The 18,478-nt window shown below is 47.8% G+C and overlaps 1 protein-coding gene across 1 annotated transcript; it reads right to left on the reverse strand.

The window, feature by feature from the left end:
- Nucleotides 1–61: 61 nt before the first annotated feature.
- On the reverse strand, nt 62–18,061 carry kdm7aa (lysine (K)-specific demethylase 7Aa). Its single transcript, XM_084701843.1, is given in 19 exon segments — nt 62–2,829; nt 2,973–3,035; nt 3,038–3,369; nt 3,677–3,849; nt 4,007–4,101; nt 4,287–4,447; nt 4,599–4,723; nt 5,013–5,252; nt 5,477–5,563; nt 5,828–5,919; nt 6,190–6,296; nt 6,461–6,548; nt 7,830–7,992; nt 8,539–8,725; nt 8,886–9,027; nt 10,841–11,001; nt 11,241–11,358; nt 11,846–11,931; nt 17,928–18,061. Coding segments are annotated over 19 exon segments (2,607 nt in total). The 5' UTR covers nt 18,026–18,061; the 3' UTR covers nt 62–2,740.
- Between the last annotated feature and the right edge of the window lie 417 nt (nt 18,062–18,478).

The following is an 18,478-nucleotide window of genomic DNA, read 5'->3' on the forward strand; positions in this document are numbered from 1 at the left end:
TGGTGAACAAATCATTGTACCATTCTTGTCCTCCACCCCTTCCCAAAAATGACACAAACAATTTATTTAAAACTACTTTTCCTCATTTCATTTATTTACAGGTAATTTTGAAATGCAGAAACAATTGCAATGAATTAAGTAACAGTGCCACAGTAAGCCAGTGTTTGTATGGTTAAAACCATATGCGAGCAATCACACCATCCGAAAAAGCAATGCACAGAAAAACACAAAATTCAAAACATAACTGCATATAAAAAGCTACCGTTAATGAATATTTTACAAATGAGAACTACTGCTCAAAACAAACCCTGCCTGCAGGCTAGCTCTTCTAGATGATTTAACATGCAAATAGTCAAGGTGAAAGTGTAGTGTTCAAAGAGGAAATCAGTCTGGCAATATGATTAACACTTGTTAGGATTCAGTACGAGGGGATCACGCCAACGTGCATTTTGTTGTGTCGGGAAGATCATGTGAAACAGCTCATTTATATTGAGCAACAGCTTACCCCATCACTCACGAGTCGACCTGAGCACAGCTTTGAAAGTCAGACACTGTTCAAGGGGTGATTTTAAAGCTACTTGGCAACAGTAAGCTTGGATGTACTTTACTCAAACGAAGTATATAGGTCTGCAAAACTCCCTTAGGTCGAAGTAAGATTCCCAAAACGATTTTGGCCAAAGCATTAAAACCTTAAGGTGAGAGTTTGCAACTAAGTGAAAAGATTCAAAATGTTGGAAACAAATATACTGTAGGACATTTAGGAATTTGGTGTCATCAATACAGTCAAGTAACAACGGAGGCAGAATTTACCAATAATGGACAACAAAGGATAATTTCTTTACCGTGGTCAATTTCACTAATTGCTCAGCAACTGTAAAATGAGCAAAGGAAGTATGAATAGTAAGTGAGAGTACTTGGAAGAACATGCTGTACATGATGTAGCTGGTGGTTGATCAGAGGTCATATCCGTGGCATTATTCCCTGAGAGCGAAGAACTGCAAACTCCAATCAAAACCTACCTCGGCTCACCAAAGCACCATATCATTAGAATCACTTAAGAAAAACCTTAACCACACTAGAATTTTCCAAAATGTACACGTCAAACAAAGTGAACGGACTACTTCAGGTAGATCAATTATTTTTTGTTGTTGCTAGAAACAAAAAGTGTGTGTAGATTCTGTAACTTAAGTGACGGAATGGTGGGTGACACTTAAAGTCTCCGAATCTGAATGTAACTAACTACCCTATTTTCTTTTAGCACATAATGTAACTTTCTGGCTACAAAGTGAGAGAAAAACTGAAAGGAGACAAACACAGTAGATTCAAGAGAGCCTCGACTGGCATGGGTGGTGTTTCCACAGAGATACAAGAAAGAGAGAAAAGATTTGTAGGCAAGTTGCCACACAATATATCATGACAACAAAGTCAAAATGTATCCACATTTACAATAAGAATGAGAATTGAGAAAAACAAGAATACTCCTTAGGAAAACAAAAGAATAAGATGAGGTTCTAGGGCCCAAAATATAATAAAATCATTATTCACCTCTTTCAATTAATAAATACATAATCCAGAATCCATCAAAATAACACAAGAAACCAACATCACAAATAAAACAATAAATTAAGCAGGATATTACAAGTTGTTTCTCACTATCAATATTTAGACCAAGTAAACAACTCATATTCCTATTCTAAAAACTTCAGAGGCAGCACTTTCAGTGTAAGACTCCCTTGGAACAGCAGGGGGAAGCATGGCCGCTGTATCAAACAGCAAAAGGAATTGAGTATGGCTTTGACAATGAACCCAATTAGACATTAAACACTTGAAAAGGTGGAAAGAAAAAAGCTGAGATCTAAATCTCAATATATCTAATAGACCTGATGCGTAAAAAAATATTGAAAAAAAAAGAAAAAAAAAAGTATTTTTTATAAATAAACACATTGTAGCAGGGAAGGTCATGGTCATGAGAGTGCTGCCTCTTCAAACTCCTCTTTCCTCTCTCCTCAAAGTCATTATTGCTGGTGTGATTGAGATAAGGGGAACTGGGGTAGCATGGAGGACACATACAAACAATAAGCACCATTTTAAAAGTTCAGTTCATCTCCAAAGCACCCCTCCTGAGGGAGCACACCCTCAGACGCTGAGTCAGGTGCATCAATAATACCAGTGTCACAACCAATAGAAAGCATGCCTGGCTCCTTACCATTTACTCTGCTCAAATTCAATGAGATGCAGACATGGAAGGTAGCCGTGGCAGGCAGGAAAGCTTTTAGATGAAAAAATAGACTTATGAACAAGATGCAGATGTTTTGGCATCCAAGCGATTGCTGCGCACGCTTCCGATATCACTGGCTGAGCAAACAACACAGTCACACTGAGTAGCAATTTCTCAAAAAAATATATGAGGGAATAGAATTTCCTTGGCCCATTTGAATGCCTCACTGGGTTCTATTTGAATATTTCCCTGCAGCTGAAGAAATCGCAACAGGCTTGTTGTGTGTCGATCTCTCCCTTCTCTTTTAGTGTGCTTGTAGTGAAAGCCGTGCACTTGCTTACGTGAATCCAATACCCTGTCTCCTAAGCATGCACAGTCTGGTAAACAAGTCTTTCAGGTAGGACGTCTCCAGGCAGTGGATCTTTCCAGCACAAAAGGGTATCTCGACAAAATGTACAGACAAGTCCCAATGTGTGGTCTGAGGAGGTGTGTCCTTGCCCCCTGCCTGTCACCGTGGCGACTCTACACAAACACACGACTGTGTCTGTTCAGCTTCAGGATCTTCCCAAGCCTCTGCTTGGCAGTAGCCATCCCTTTCTTGGGCCGCTTGCCTGAAAAACAAGGCCAAGGAGCCCATGTTAAAGGCTGCCAAACGGACACACATAAAAGAGTAGAGTAGCAAAAACAACAGATAACACCAGCAGCAAGAACAAACCAAACACTGTATGTAAGGGAATCGGAGCTGGCCACCAACCTTTCGTGGCTTGATTGCTGATGGGCGGGGGGTTGGAAGCGTGCCTTTTGGAGGGGTGCAGGGGGGAGACATGGAGGGGTCACAGTACTGGTAGTCTGTCCCTGGGCTGGCCGTGTGGCTCAGGGGACTGGGGGCTCCCAGGGAGAGCCCCTGATTGTCCCAGGCCTCGCTGCTGCTGTTGCCCTGGCTGTCCATGGGGCTCTTGTCCCCAGGGACCCTCCTCTGGTGCTGCAGCTGGTGCTGGCCCCTCGGCTCTGGGGAGCGCTGGCTAGGGCTGCTGGACCACCACGGCTCCTGGGAGTTGGTGCCCTCTTCTGACTTGGAGGGGCACAGCAGGCCGGCCATAGAGAGCATGCCCTGAATGGCCTCTTCTGTGCTGGGTGAGGTAGGACGTTCTCTGCAAGGACACACACACACACACACAGAGTCAAGCTTATTTAATTACTGGCCTGATAAATAGACTCCACAACTCTCGTCACTCGATGGAAAAGTTCTGAATGAAATCCCTGTTGTCATGGCAGGCTGACTGACAAATTAAATGACACGGCGTGTGACCGCTGAATTTCTCCGCTTTATCAAATGGTGTACATTCAGTCACAACGAGAGGGAACTGAATGCCGTTTTTTTCCCGTCCGATGGTCGGTTCAGTCTGATCTACATGCAGTTGGGCACAACGGCCGGGGTAGCAGGGGGGCCTCCCTCACCGTTTGAGGGGTTTGTCTTTGTGCCTGAGTGTCTGGTCCCTCTGGTCCAGCTCTATGGTGTGCCCTGAGCCTCTCTGGGAGGACTGCCTCTCCCTCTCCTCAACATCCTCCTCCTCGTCTTCATCATCCTGGGAGCTCCCTGAATCTTCCTCTGAGGAGGAGGAGGCTTTTTGCTGTGCGCGTGAGAGAGACAGACAGAGATGGAGAGAGAGAGAAAAGACAAAAAAACAGTTCAATAAGTACAGTTCAATAAAAGGAAAGTGTCAAACTCATTCGTACTGAGAGCCAGCGTATTGTCTTAAAGAGACAGGGTTTATTATTTGCGGGTACCTCTGTGGTGGAATCACTGTCGGATTCTGTGTCTGACACACTGGAGTGCCCCGAGGCTTCATCCCTGAGTTCAGCCTTCACCCTCTCCAGACCCCCTGGGAAAACAAGACTACATCAGACAACCTGGAGCATCTCAGAAGTCTAACTGACTATTTGACATGCATCCCTTAGACGATTATAGCTTATCTTAATTAGTTACATATATATATATATATATATGTATAGTGATAGCTTTTTGTTTCCCCATGTATGACACCGTGGTGTTTCAGGCAAGCCTTACGGAGGTGGCTGGCTTTCTGCTCCTCCCTTCCCATAGTGCTTTGCTTCTCCTGGCACGCCTCGGCCCTCTCGCTCCTCAGCTCGTCTGGGATCTTCAGCTCACCCCCCGATCCCTTTTCACCCTCTATCTTCACAGGGCTGCTACCCGGCCTCCGCACATCTCTGCGCACACACACACACACAGAGATATCTCAGCATCCCTAGTAACTACATAGCCATGCTTCTCCAATACAGCACTACGATCAGGTCCCGGTAGGATTGTGGAATTATTTGGGTTCATTGGGATCATTTCTCTGTTGCGTAGAATTCTTACCGGATGATTCTGCCGTTGACCAGCGTTAGACGCAGGTGGTTGTTGTCCTGACTCTCGACGGCGGCGGCAGAGGCGGTGGAGGCCTTGTTAAACTTGCCGTGGACCGCCACACTGAAGGACGGGTCCTGAGTCACACAGGGGAGGAAGCGGCCAGTGTGAGGGGAGGAGCTGGGACAAAGCAAACACGCACCGGGCGCTACCTTCCTTGTACTGTGGTAGGGCTTTGTATAGGACAGTGTTGTGCACACACATCATCAGCAATGCACAGTGTATCCCCGAATCTAGAATTGTGCGTGTGGTTGTGTGTGTGGGTGAGTGAGTGGTTGTGAGTGTGGGTCGGTGAGTGAGTTTGTGGGTAAGTAAGACAGTGTGTGTGTGTGTGTGTGTGTCTCAGTCTGCACGTTTGGCCCTCACCTCCTCCAGGGGCCCCACCTCCAGCCTCCTGAGCACCTCCCTGGTGTGCAGCTCCAGGATGTCCAGGTTGGAGGGGACCTTGGGCACCTGGCGCTGCTGCTCCCGGAGACGTCTGGCTGCCCGCCGTGCCCTCCGAGCCTGGCACAGCCTCTCCAGGGTGGAGCGGGTGGCCGGGCACCCCGCCAGCCCTGAGCCGCTTCCCTGAGGCTTCACTGGGCGCCCGCCGCTGCCTGGCTCCTCCTGTCATTTAAGGATTTGGGTCAAATGAGCAAACAGGGACTTGAACCTGCTCCCTCGTGATCTGCAGTCAGATGCTCTACAGTGTAGCTATACCCATTCCCACACGCCCAATCGCACATACCCCGCACATTTCGCATTTGAAAACACAAACTCCCAGCGTAGTGCTTAGCGGTGGGTAAAGAATGGGCACTGGGGGTTTGAGGGGAGCCTTAGTGTGTCCTTACCTCCAAGTAGCGGATTTCCTTGGTGAGCTCTTTAATCAGATGGTTGGGCCTGATATGGTCGGGAACCTCGCTGCTCAGCTCAGTAACCTGCCGACACAGAACGACCCACTGGCTGTTAGCGGGGGGGGGGGGGGGGCGGTTTAACAGAGGACCCCTTTTTCTACAATTGGCACCGAGCCAGAGAACAAGGGACAAACCACAGTGAGCTTCCCCATCAGAGTCCAGCTGGGAGGTAAGCGGCCAGGCAGTCTGATATTGATCAGGTCCTTCTAGGGAGTCAGGTGGTAGGGTAATGGACCGGGTGAACTGGCTCAAAGCCCAACCTGTCACTGGTGACCCTCTCCAGCTTACCTCTCTCTTCAGCCAGGTCTTTAGTGCCGTGATTAAAGCCTTAACCCCTTCCACAAGGTAGTCCTGGGGTGGGCAGCTGTCCTCGCGTAACTCTGATGAGGAGAACACAAGGGTCAGTACAAGACAAATGGCTATTTATTTTAGTTTTTTATGGGAATCAAACATATAATAAAACAAATAACAAACAATAAACGACACAATATAAAAAATATGTAAAGAATGAGTTAATAGTTTATCATTTATAAAACATCACCAATGCATTATTAAAACATGACTAAGCTATATGAAACACTTAAGCGTTGGTTAATGGTTGTTTTATAAACTTGGTAAATATTCATATTGGGTGGCCTGTTTCCACTCACCTTTGAGGGTCTCCAGCAGGTTCTTGGCCACATACCAGCAGATGGCTTGAAAGTAGGGGAACTTGAAGAGGTCTGGTGTTTTCAGGCGGCGTTCCATCTCATAACACCTGTGTCAGGGGCCGTGCAAAGAGACAGTAAGGACACTTGACATGAACCAACAAACAGAGGTCAGAGAACGCGTCAGAACATTGATAAACATGTAGCAGGAAGACGTTTGTATGAAGATGGGATGGACGACGGGCCGTATCTCTGGGTGGAACGGGAAGCTCACCTGAGCTGCATGCCAATATTGAGGTTATGGAGGAAGTTTCCTCCGAACGCCATGCAATCCTGAGAGGTTAGGACAGCATGGATCCAGCCTGCAGGGGGCAGCACAGCACACGCTCTCAACACGTCTGACACACTGAGGGGGCCAATACACACAGCCTGACCCCTCCCCCGTCTCTCTAATGAGCACGCACAGAACATACACAAACACACACACACACACCCCCCTACGCACTCAAGACGCACACAATAGCCGCGCTTATCTCTCTTTAGTGTTTAGGGGTTAAGATAAGGTTCTCCAACATCAGTGTTTATCTGGATAGGACGAGCTTGTGCCTTCATAGATACAACCGTTTCTACTGCTGGACATGAGAGAAAGCAGACCGAGGGTGATAGAGGCCTGACACTGCAGCCACGGACACAGAGTCCCGCTTGAGTGAGCTACACTACCCTCTGACCCCTAAATCCCTCCTCTCTACACCCCCTCAACCCCTCACCCCCCTCAACCCCCTCACCCCTCCACCCTCGGGAGGAAATACATCTGGATGCCTGACTGAGACCAAGTAATGGGCAGCTTCACAATGGGAAACCGACATTCACTCACAATACCTCTATGGACAACAGGAGAAGGCAAAGGAATCCTGGGTTTAATTAGCACTGCTCTGGTTAAGGAGGGAAACAAGTTTATTAATATAATATCTGTAGCCAGTGACTGGAAATAAACAACTGGTTATCTGTAGAGGTTTGTAGACTCCAAATCTGTTGTGTCTTACATGACACAAAAAGGAATGTGAGACTTGAATTTGAAATCCCAGGTTTGAGCAGAAGGTCTAGTATGGAGGAGACTGCCCCTAATATGGGCTCTTTACTTCGAATGGCTTGACTTGTCAGTCTTTCAAATCTTTCCATTGAGATATAAACGTGATCATTTCTCCCACAACATAAAGATTGTGTTAGGCCTGTTGCAAGGCCAAATAATATTTTCCATGTTCCCTTGGCAGTGAAAGGGAATGAGAAACGTTTGAAGAAGAGGAAAAAAAAATGAACTTTTTCCTGGCAGGCACTTTGTCAAACTTTTATTTTAACTTTCATGATGTCGAAGTTTCTATGGGAGAGAAAACTAGACTAGTGCAAGGTCAGCTAATGCAGTGTGGTGCGGCCAAGCATCCATTAATATGATAGAATATGAGAAACATGGTAGATATAAGTGTGTGTGTGTGAGGACTAGAGAGTGGGCTGAGATCCAAGCTTCTGAGGACCCAGTGAGAGAGGTCCTTTGGGGACAAGGTCTAGAGCGAGAGAGAAGTGGTGCATTTCCAGTGCTATTCCTCACACTAACACCGTAGAGAGAGCCAAACAGCAGAGTGCCTTACCTGTGGGGATGAGCAGAGTGGTCCCTTGGGTCACCACACACTTGTAGCAGTGGTCCACCTTGTCCCCGAAAAACACCTCGCTCTGATTCGGCGAAGAGCTCCATGCCTCATATAGTGCAAGGTTGGTTTGGGTGGGCTTAATCAAATAGAAGATCTTTTCTCCCTAAGATGAAGATTGAAGAGACAGTTGGCGTATACTTGAAAGCATGGTAATGTCTGACTATTTGCACAGTGCACACATCCTACACACACACACACACCCTAATTAACAGCAGTGAGTTTGCGGCCATCTGAAGGATCATTTATCACCATGGGGACAGAGAGGCCCCCAGAGTCACCCCAACAGACATTAAGAATCGAGGTGACCTTCCAGCAGACTAACCAATCAGCCTAGATTGCCCTAAATAACTCGGCATGTACAAACACTTGATTAAACGTCAGTGAGCATTATACAGTAAGTGATGTGGGGAGGCTTGATTTACCACTATACACTATGTGCTGGTCGTTGGGCGTTGGATTTTATTTACTTGCCATGCACAGACCAAACTATGATAACCTCCTTACTCATGTACAGAACCACTCTGCTGAGAGTAAATAACTGCATGGCCTGTAGGACTTATTGCACCTACGCACGCACACACACACACACACACACACAAAACACACACACACACATCCACCTCTCTTATACACAGATGCACACGCTTACCCAGAGAACGTGATACCACACAGAGGTGCCCCCAAAGTCGATGTGGAAGTCTGTGTAGCAGTCCTTGACTCCCATGAGACAGTACTTCTGGACGAAGGGCTTGGGGAAGTAGGAGTCGTCAGGCCAGTAGTTCTCCACCCAGGACATCTTCTGGGCCACGTCCGGCACCACCACCAAGTCCGACATCCTGGGCAGAGTGAAGCTCCAGTTTAGACTGGATCGCTAGCATGAGGCTGGCACTTGGCTGTGCACATTTTTGCGATGCTAGCTAATGGAAACACAGTCCCAGAAGGCGTTCCACCGTGCCAAGGGACAGCACAGCAGCAGACTCTCACAGGGGGACTCACTTGGTGTCAGAGAACTCCAGACTGATAAGGTTCAGCACCTTTGGCCGATGGGACTTGTAATAATACTTGATGAACTCGCCAAGTTTCAACTTGCTGTCTGCCTGCCGGGCCACATCGATGACATCGACGACTTTGTCACCACCTGCAGGAAGGGAAAACGGGACAATGGCGGTGGCATCGTTCTGTGGTGTCACACGGTGTGAGGTGTGGGGACAGGGGACAGGAGAGAGGCCCTGCCAAGGAGCACTTCTCCTCATCTTTAATGGGCAGTGAGTGGATGAGCGGATGCGTCTGGATGGCTTTTACAGTCTCAGAAAAGCTTCTATGGGAAAGACGATATTAGGAGGTGGGAAGTGGGAAACCTGAAAGTGGGGGGTAGACAGTCTGTCCAGACCACATGTGTTCTAAAAGACAAAGGGGGGGGGAATCCAGGGCACTATGGTAAGTGTGTGTGTGTGGTACAACCACCAGCACAGCTGGGAGGCTGCAAATCACACACACGCCAGAAACCAGGTCCGGAAACACAGAGTCCTGTCGGCCATGTGGGGGCAAGACAGCTGGCAGTTGCCTGAACCCTCCACCCCTCTCCCACACACACCTTTTCATACCCAGCCTCCACACACACACACACACGCTTGCGCGCACAGCCCCAGCTGGCCCCTGGGTGATGACAGGGAACAGCTGAAGCTAGCCACAGAGAGAGCAGCGTGCAGAGCGCTCAGTGACAGGCCTACGCACCGCAAGCCCAAAATGGAGAGGCGAGCTCGTAAATACCCCAGACAGACTGGAGGTCTTTGTCTCGCCCACACTCTGACTTCAGTCCATGTCAGCAGCAGGAACCCTCCACAGGCCCTCCATTCTACCACAGCGACAGGGTTCTCCCCATTCATGCGCTTGGAATGGTCTCTCCAATCAATTGTAACATGATCGGGGCCTTGTGTACTGAGTCTGAGGTGATTAACTGGAGTGTAACTGGGGGGTCAGATGGCTGAGCGGTTAGGGAATCGGGCTATTAATCAGAAGGTTGCCGGTTTGATTCCCGGCCGTGCAAAATGATGTTGTGTCCTTGGGCAAGGCACTTCACCCTACTTGCCTTGGGGGAATGTCCCTGTACTTACTGTGAGTCGCTCTGGATAAGAGCGTCTACTAAATGTAATGTAAATATAATGCAAGTCATTTCTAGTGGAGCTGGAGGAGAGACTCCACAGGACACAGCAGTGTCCCAGTCCTGCTCCTATTGTCTCCTCCAACTGTCAAGTAACCTGATCTCCTCACGGGTCCCCTCCCAGTCACAACACCTGGGCCTTGTCAGGCAAGAGCAGCTTAATGCTCAATAGGGCATGGGGAGAGAGAGGGGAGAGAGAGAGGCAGGGAGAGGGGGGAGGGAGGGAGGAAGAGGGGTTGTAATCTGAACCTAATGATAAAAACACAAGCAGGCTTAGATGGCATATCCCTGTGGTTGGTAATGGACTGAAATATGAGCCCTGAGCTATCAGGTCGTCAACAGAGAGGACTGCTGGTCACAGAGAGGGCAGTGAAAACCTAGCCCTCCTCCATATAGGCCTTGTTGAGCCCTCGCTCGATTGGTTGATAAGTGGGTATAAACCCATTGAACCTGGCAACCCGCCTTGGTCTGACAAACAGACGGCGCCAGGACGCCCTCTCAGTGACAGCCAGTAACGGTCGTCTGTGGAGACCGGCCTCTGTAGCTGTTTCTGGTATTCATCCATTTCCAGGAAGTCAATCCAGGCCATGTATACATACATCAGAAGACAGCAGAGGAGTTAGTCAGCTGTCGGTTTTCTGCTTTACAGGGTAAATATCTGCCCCACTGTCCCATTTATTCAAAATCAGTTGGGGAGGAGGAAGGCGGGCGAGGAGGCGTAAATGGGTCAAGAAGAATCTAGCTCAGGAGTGATTGAGCGCACACACACACGCCTCTCCCCAGTCCTTACCGACATACTGCTCCACATCTTTGGGGGAGAAGGTGGGGGGCGGTAGCTTCAGTCCCAGCCCGTCCATCTGAGACACGGCTATGGGGTAGTTGAAGCCATGTTTCTCCAGGTACCTGGGGGTCACCTGGTCCCCCTCCATCTTCCTCAGGATCTCATCCCCACTGAAACACAGTTCACACACACACACACACACACACACACAGTCAACGTCCGGCGCTGTGCCAACGCATGTCTGTGACGAATACTGAAATCAACGAGGATAACGTGAACACTGGATTCTAAGTGAAGGTCAAAGGTGAAAAGTCTAGACTGGTAATGCTTGTGTCTGTGGTCTGACATGGCACTCAGTACCACAGATGAGGATGGTTTTGTCTTGTGTGTGTGTGTCTCTAGTGCTTACCTGGGGAAAGTCCTGTTCTGAAGCTGTTTGATGAACATGGGGGTGCCAGCCTGCACTGGCTTGCTGCCATCGTCTGGCTCTGTGTAGTCATGTCTGTGCCAGTTGTTGCGCTTCTTCACTGCATGAGGACAGAGCACACCACCGTCACAGTTTAGGGCCTTTCTCCTTCTACGTCATGGCCTACATGTTGTAATGTTACTCTTATTACTAACATCACATTCACCTAACATCATCTCCTTGCATTAAACAATCTAGATTGGTATTAGTTATTATAACAATAACAGGTAGAGTATATTAGTTGCAATAATATATCGTTTATATGTACTATAAAAATACATTAGGCTTAATGCGATTGTGTATTTTCTGTTCAACCAGTTTGCTTGGCCACAGCGAGTCAAGACGCATGGCTAATGGAAGTCTGAGGATCACGGCACCATTCAATTAGAGCTTTAACGTCTGCCCTCCGGCCATCCAGGGGTTAACCCCTCTAGATCTGACAAGGGCCCTGCTATTGAGACTGGCCTCTATTCCCCTGTGGCTAGTCCATCATTGAACCACTGGGAGCCGGACAGACACACACACACACACACACACACGATACTTACTCAGGGAGGGTCCGTGTAGAACGTCACAGTTGGGACAGTGGTACACATCGATGTCCACTGCATGGTGCTCCTCCACTTGGACACAGCTGAGGCAAGAGGAAGGACAGATGTTACTCAAGAGTACACCGGCTGATTGACGCTGGACGTGATGAAGGAAGTGACCGGATCACCTGACAGGATACGAGTCTGGGGTTCTCACGGTCCTTGTGACACCAAGGAGCTGTTGTGAAAACAGGGAGCTGCCTATATGATAGCCTGAGGTAAAAAGGTGTCCATAAAAGATAAAAAATAAATGCCACTACACTTTATAGGGCTATCCTTTCTAGACTGTCAGTTTAGGCCAAGCGTTTGAAATGTTCTCTCATCCTGAAGAACAGAAGTAGACTGAAATATCACAAGCCTGCTATATTTCAACTGTGTGTTGATGTGTGTGTGTGAGGATAGGTAACCGTGAAAACACAGAGCAAGGAACACTCTCTGGCTCAGTGGCAAGTACAGCATGACCCATTACAACTTTCAAACTTGATTTATTTGATCTCTTTTGATAGACTTTTTTTTTTTACATGTCAAGTCAGTAGAAGTGCTTGGCAGACAGCGTTTGTTTGCTTGCGACAGTGTGCGGTCACAACTCTGTGCTCTCTAACATGTCTCAGAAACAGTCTGCACCTCCCCAGCCCCAACCCACCCCCAGACAGCCAGACCACAGGAAGCGCACGCATGCACAAACACAAACAGGCACGGACCTATGTTGCATACCAGAGCTGAGTGTTCACTTTCAGTGCAAACAGAAAACACACACCTCTGCAGCATAACACAGGCCCTTTCCAGCACAGAGGGAGCTGAACAGGCTCTGACTGTGTCTGAGGTGAGCTGCAGGGTGAATTCCCCGTGTCACTGAGGTCGCTTCTGAATCCTCCAGACAGCTCTGTCAAGCCCTTCTCCAGTCAACAGATTAAAACCTTTGCGGTTGGACCCTCTCCGATGACGAGAACATGCATGGTAATATCTTCTGACGGCGTCTCACAGCCCAGAGCCAACAGCACATTAAAGTATCGTCGCTCTGTCTGAACAAATCAAACATCCTGCCTTCAGTACCCGTGTTTCGAAAGGGACACACTTGCCGGAATCTTAGGTTGGAAAACATTTGCCGAAACCCTGGTTCAAACTAGTTAGCCTGGAGGTGCTTGGGGTGGGCGTGAAGGTTTAAAGTGCCCCGTCTACAACGTCCCTCTGACAGGGACAGCTCATCCCAGAGGAGGGGGGACAGCCAGCACCACTGCCCTGCTATCAGCTTTGATCTCACTGGAATTGCAGGAAACTGTAAAGGAAACAAAAGGAGAGCCATTAAGCCGACAGGAAGCAGAGGAGTGCCGCGGACGGTTCCTATGCGCAGCCTGCGCTCGACAGGATGTGGACAACAAGCTCTCCTTTTCAGCGTCCAATAAACAGGCCCCCTCGGCAGCCTGGAGCTACGAAGGGGCAGGCGGAGCGCGCCAAAGTCACAAAGAGCACGGGGGGGACCTTTCTAGGACGTGTACGCTAAGTGCTGTGACGGGGCGTCCTCCCTGGCCGTCTCCACGGCCCAGGACTGCGGAAGAAGGGAACGAGGGGGAGAATTCCAGAGCGGTGCTTGCAGCTGGCTGCTGTGTTGGCCTGGGTGGAATCTTGGCTGAGGCTGGAAGCCTGGGCCCACGAGCTGCAGAGCATGAGCCAAGCAGCCCGGCTTCACCTCAGCCCTCCACCCTCCTTTTGCGGGCTCCTCCTGTAACAGGGGTAGAAAGCAGGGCACTGTGCCACAGGAACGCTGCACACCGCCACCCTGACTCAGCTCGTGTGTCACCTGCGTCACTGATTAACGACCACGCCAGGCGCCAGGGAGAGACGGAGGGAGGGATACTGAGGGAGCTGTGGGAGGACCAAATATTTGGTGTCTTGCGCAGGCATGACGGATTGCGTCACCTCGGGAAGAGGTGGGTCGGGGAGAGTGCGTATGCAAACTCATGTGCGGCCAACTTTTTCTCTGTCTCTCTGACGAATCACTTTCTCTGCGTCAGACATATCTAGATGGGGAGCAGGGACGACAAACTGAGACAGAAATGGACAATTTACACTTCAGACGAAACCGTTCGTCAAAACAAGAATAGGCACACAGTTGAAAGTGGCTGATCGACACGAACAAACTATAAACCAATATATCTAAACATTCAAGACAGGCTGTGCACCAAAAGGATAATAGCTTAAAACTATGTCCTATGTAGAAGGTAGCTTCCTCTCAAACATGGCTGATACTAACTGAGGGAGCTGGACAGGGGCACCATCGGCAGAGATCCATCTACTAGTACCCTCTCCTGCCCCTAACAGCAGTATCTCTTCCCTCCCTCTCTCTCTCTATCTCTCTTCTCCTTCCTGTGTGAGTGTGTGGGGTTATTCATTAGTCTATTCACTGTGAGGGGGTTCATTGTGCTCAGTGCTCAGCAGGGGAACACAAAGCCTGGAGGCGGCCCCAGCCATTATTTTAAGCTCTAAATAACCCCCCCTGCATGGGGCGATGACACGCCCACATTAGAGGGCTGGCAGATTCTTAATGGATAGTGGTGGGATAGGGGAGGACAGAGAGGGAGGGCATCCATTAGGAAATACACACCTGGCTGGATTTCTTTAGCCCGAGGGCACCTGACTCTTTGGCCACCCCCACCCCGAGTCTAAAGAGTTTCCTTTGTACGACAAACACCACTTGACCGATTAGACGATTAGACAGACGAGATAGCAACTGAACCCTGACGTAAATGAGGTGAAACCTATCATCTACTGGCAAACTATGCAGGAAGTCTGGTTGGGCCTTAACCTGTTTAACAACAATAACACCACCAACACCAACACCAAGCATCCTTTAAAGTGGACACAGCTTGTGCCACAGACACGACATGTTCTCTGCAGTCAGCTGGAGAACAACAAAAAAGAGGATTGCTTTGTTGTTTACGGTGCTTTTCAGAGGCCCGGCCCCAGGAAGTTTACAAGCTGACTGGATTGTTTACGGTGCAGGTTGCAGCGCTTTGAGGTTCAGCGTTCTGAGGTTAGAGTACATGTAGGGGGGCAGGCGAGGCCTCTTGTCCTCTTCACACATGCCCTCAATATGCCTGCTCCAGACAACACAGGGTTCCTGCGAACCAGCACTGTCAGACTACACTGCTTTCCTTTACGATGTGACAGACTCCATACTCTTCTGAACCCAATTTGATTCCAATTTCTAACCATACATTTGTATATATATATATAATTCTCGTTTGTTTCACTACCATAGCAGACCTGCTAATGGCTTAAGCAGCTATCCCAGGGTAATACCATGATTCTGACTGACTAGAAATCAATCCCCAATGACGTTGACCAGCTACTCTACATTGATCAATCTAAAAGTAATGTGATTTACCCAGCCTAATGAGAGACGGCTACAGCAGTCAGTGCAAACACAGTGCTAGCTAAGCTAAGCTACGTCTACAACTGTGAAGTTAACTGAAAAGGGCCCACACGGTTGATCACATAGATTTGTCTGGTTTTGGAAAAACCAATCCAAAACAGCAATGGAGGACTTTTCGCTGTTTGAAACGCTTAAATCGGCAGAGTGGAGCCCATCCATCTCTCCACAGCGCTTCCCCCCCCTTCGAGGGACTTTGATGGATGGTGCATTGAACTTGGCTCGGCCTATCTCCCATCAATCATCCCTCCATGTGAAATCCAGTGCCCAGTCTTTCACCACCCCCCCACCCCCCAACCCTCAGCCAGACATGTGGGGGGCCGAGTGTCTGTCCCCAAAATGGGGAGGGAGGGATAGAGACCTACACATACAAGTGCCTGACCTTCCGACAGCACTTAATTACAAAAACTAACAAGTACTCTTCCGAGCTAAAGCTGCAAGCTAGCTGCGTTCAGGCCTGTTGGGTAATTAAAGTGACAGAAGTAGTTATACCAAATAAGAGGAGTCTAACTAGTGTCTACTTTGACGAATCCAGACTGCCTCGTATCATTCTGGTGGCAGCCTACTTTGTAATGAGGCATTGAGACACAGGTGATGGAAAACAGACACACACACACACTCCCTAGACAGAAAGACCTGGCACCTCCCAAGCATAGACTACTGCACAAACGTTCACTTGACAAACAGGTTGACTAAGATCTGCCAACAAGCGGGCACCCAGATTCCAGAGCGGCACCTTGGCTTGCCACTCTGTTGAGGTAGCCTCAGATTCACCCCTTCCTTTAAGTGAAACACGTGGAAAACTGGGGAAGTGTGTGTGTGTGTGTGTGTGGGTGTGTGTGTGTGTGGGGTGCCTGTATGTGGCTGCTTATGATTAGTCATCAATGGAGGAAGCAGCTTCATTTGTTCCTCTTCTTTTGGCACACAGTGCAAGCAGGGATACTTCCCTGGCGTAGGCTTCCCATGGTTCAGGGCGTATGGTTCTTGGCAGTCGACAGTGGAGTTACGCAACAACTTCCGTCATTTCAGAAGAGGCAAATCTGCTGTTGTGTTCATAAAGAGTTGCCGTGGAGATAACGTATTCCCATCCACAGTCACATTTTTCTGTTATTAACTTGACAGTCCTGGTGTATGCAGAACTGAAGATGATCTTGGAAAAAAGGGTAATGGCGGTAAACATCCTGTTATAAATGAATTATTGCAAATAGTGTCTAAACAAGTCCCAAGCTGGATGGTTGCCATAAACATGGATGCTATGTTGCTATACGATGATGACAGAACGTGATGACAGAATGAGAGATTAGACAACGCAACAGACGGGAAGAAAGTTGCTGAAAGTATTTGGCCATAATTAATGATGTAACTATATTCATCCACTCTAAATATTAGGCTACACAGACAGTGGAGAGGATTCACTAACTGTATAGCCTGTACACCAACAACAGACCTAACATGATACAAGAAAAGCACATTCCTTCCCTGCAAGGAAAATAGGACAGGCTTTCCTGGGACACGTGCCGAATACCTTTAAATGGCAGTTCTCCTGTCTTCCACTAGGGGCCTCTAACCATGTGCCTATTTGGGTTGAAAGGGGATTTAAATTTCTCCAGCTGTCAATCAACAGCCCAACAATAACAACCATTTTCTCTTGAACAGGAGCTATTTCTTCAAATGATTTAGGTAAAAATGCCATGCTTATTACTGCAAATAAAATGTAGATAGGTATTGCTAGACAATGACAACTTCAAAGTCAAAAATAGGTTTAATATTCAACTAGGGCAATTCAATGTAAATCTGTTTAAAACCCTTGAAGAATTCAGTCAACAAATATAAAAATGATGGCTTGCCAATGTCCACCTGTGGCAGCAATCCAAGTGCATAGTTTTAAATAAAGTTGCACAATGTCTTTGTTTTTACCTCGAATAACCTCAGCTACATGGCAATCTTTTGAAACATTGTAGACTCATGTTCTCAGACACACATATTCAAACATGTCATAACTATTTACTGCCTACTTCGAAACACTTATGTATCGTGTCTAAGCTCTTTTGATATTGCGAGGCCTGTTGTATTCCTTCAGCATTGACAGGATGCATTATGATCCATACCCACGGGGAACACAGTCAGAGCAATGGTTGAATTTAGACTGAAATCTATCGTCTCAGCAACCATGTGATATCTAAAATAGGCCAAAAGGCGAGTTTACTCAAATTTACAGCTGGCGAAAGGCGTTTCTGAACGGGCCAAATGTTTCTAAAAGCAGCGCAGGCTTTGATCAGTCACTGACTCTGAGATTGACAGCTCGTCACACAATCTAACTACCTAGCACGCTAATTTCTTAGAAGTTTGAACGTGGGGTCAGGAATTACATGTAGACACAGTCTAATAAACATTTCTAACTTAAAAAACATTTGTTAATTGTTTAGGCAGCACCAACTACTGAGAACCTCATCGTAGGTCGTGTCAATAGAGAAGCTTGAAGACCCCATTGCTTAGCACCAGGCATAGCAGTCGACACCGCATGACAACCCTCGCTTATTCGGAAACAAATAAAGTTGGTTTCGCTTCTGAAATTAATTATGTAATTGATGGAATCTATAATCTACATACCTGCCATGAAACCAGTCTTTACAGATGTCGCATTCGATCATAAACCGGCTCACATCATACGGCTGCCGGCAGACACAGTACAGCGGGGCCGCCGCCATCTTCCTACTGTCCCCAAACAACGCAGGAATGAAGTGGGGCGGGGATTTGTTTCAGTTCACGGAAACGGCCGATAAAAAATCCGACTGCTCACGAAAGTGTGTGCAATCTTATTTGACGACTATTTGAAAGTATTCGTTTTAAAACGATTAAAACAGAAAACAATAGTGCTTTTTTGCTTAGGCTAGGTCATGACGGAGGATTTTGGTGTCTTTGACGTGAATACAATATGTTATATTAAACAGACACGTTTCAAATGACAGATTGGAAAAACAAAGCATTGTTGTTTGATGTTGTTTACATCCGTTTTTAAATAGTCTGCCAGCCAGGGTTTCAGTGACAGTGATCACTGACCCACAAACAAAGATGACATGATTTACACAATGTGTGATACAGCTCTGGGCAACACTTTCCAAAAGTGTTTGGCTAATTGGCTTCAGTGATTCTGAAACAAA

This window comes from Hypomesus nipponensis, chromosome 7 (assembly GCF_054491055.1).
Source record: "Hypomesus nipponensis isolate SF chromosome 7, ASM5449105v1, whole genome shotgun sequence".
Taxonomy (NCBI): Eukaryota; Metazoa; Chordata; class Actinopteri; order Osmeriformes; family Osmeridae; genus Hypomesus; species Hypomesus nipponensis.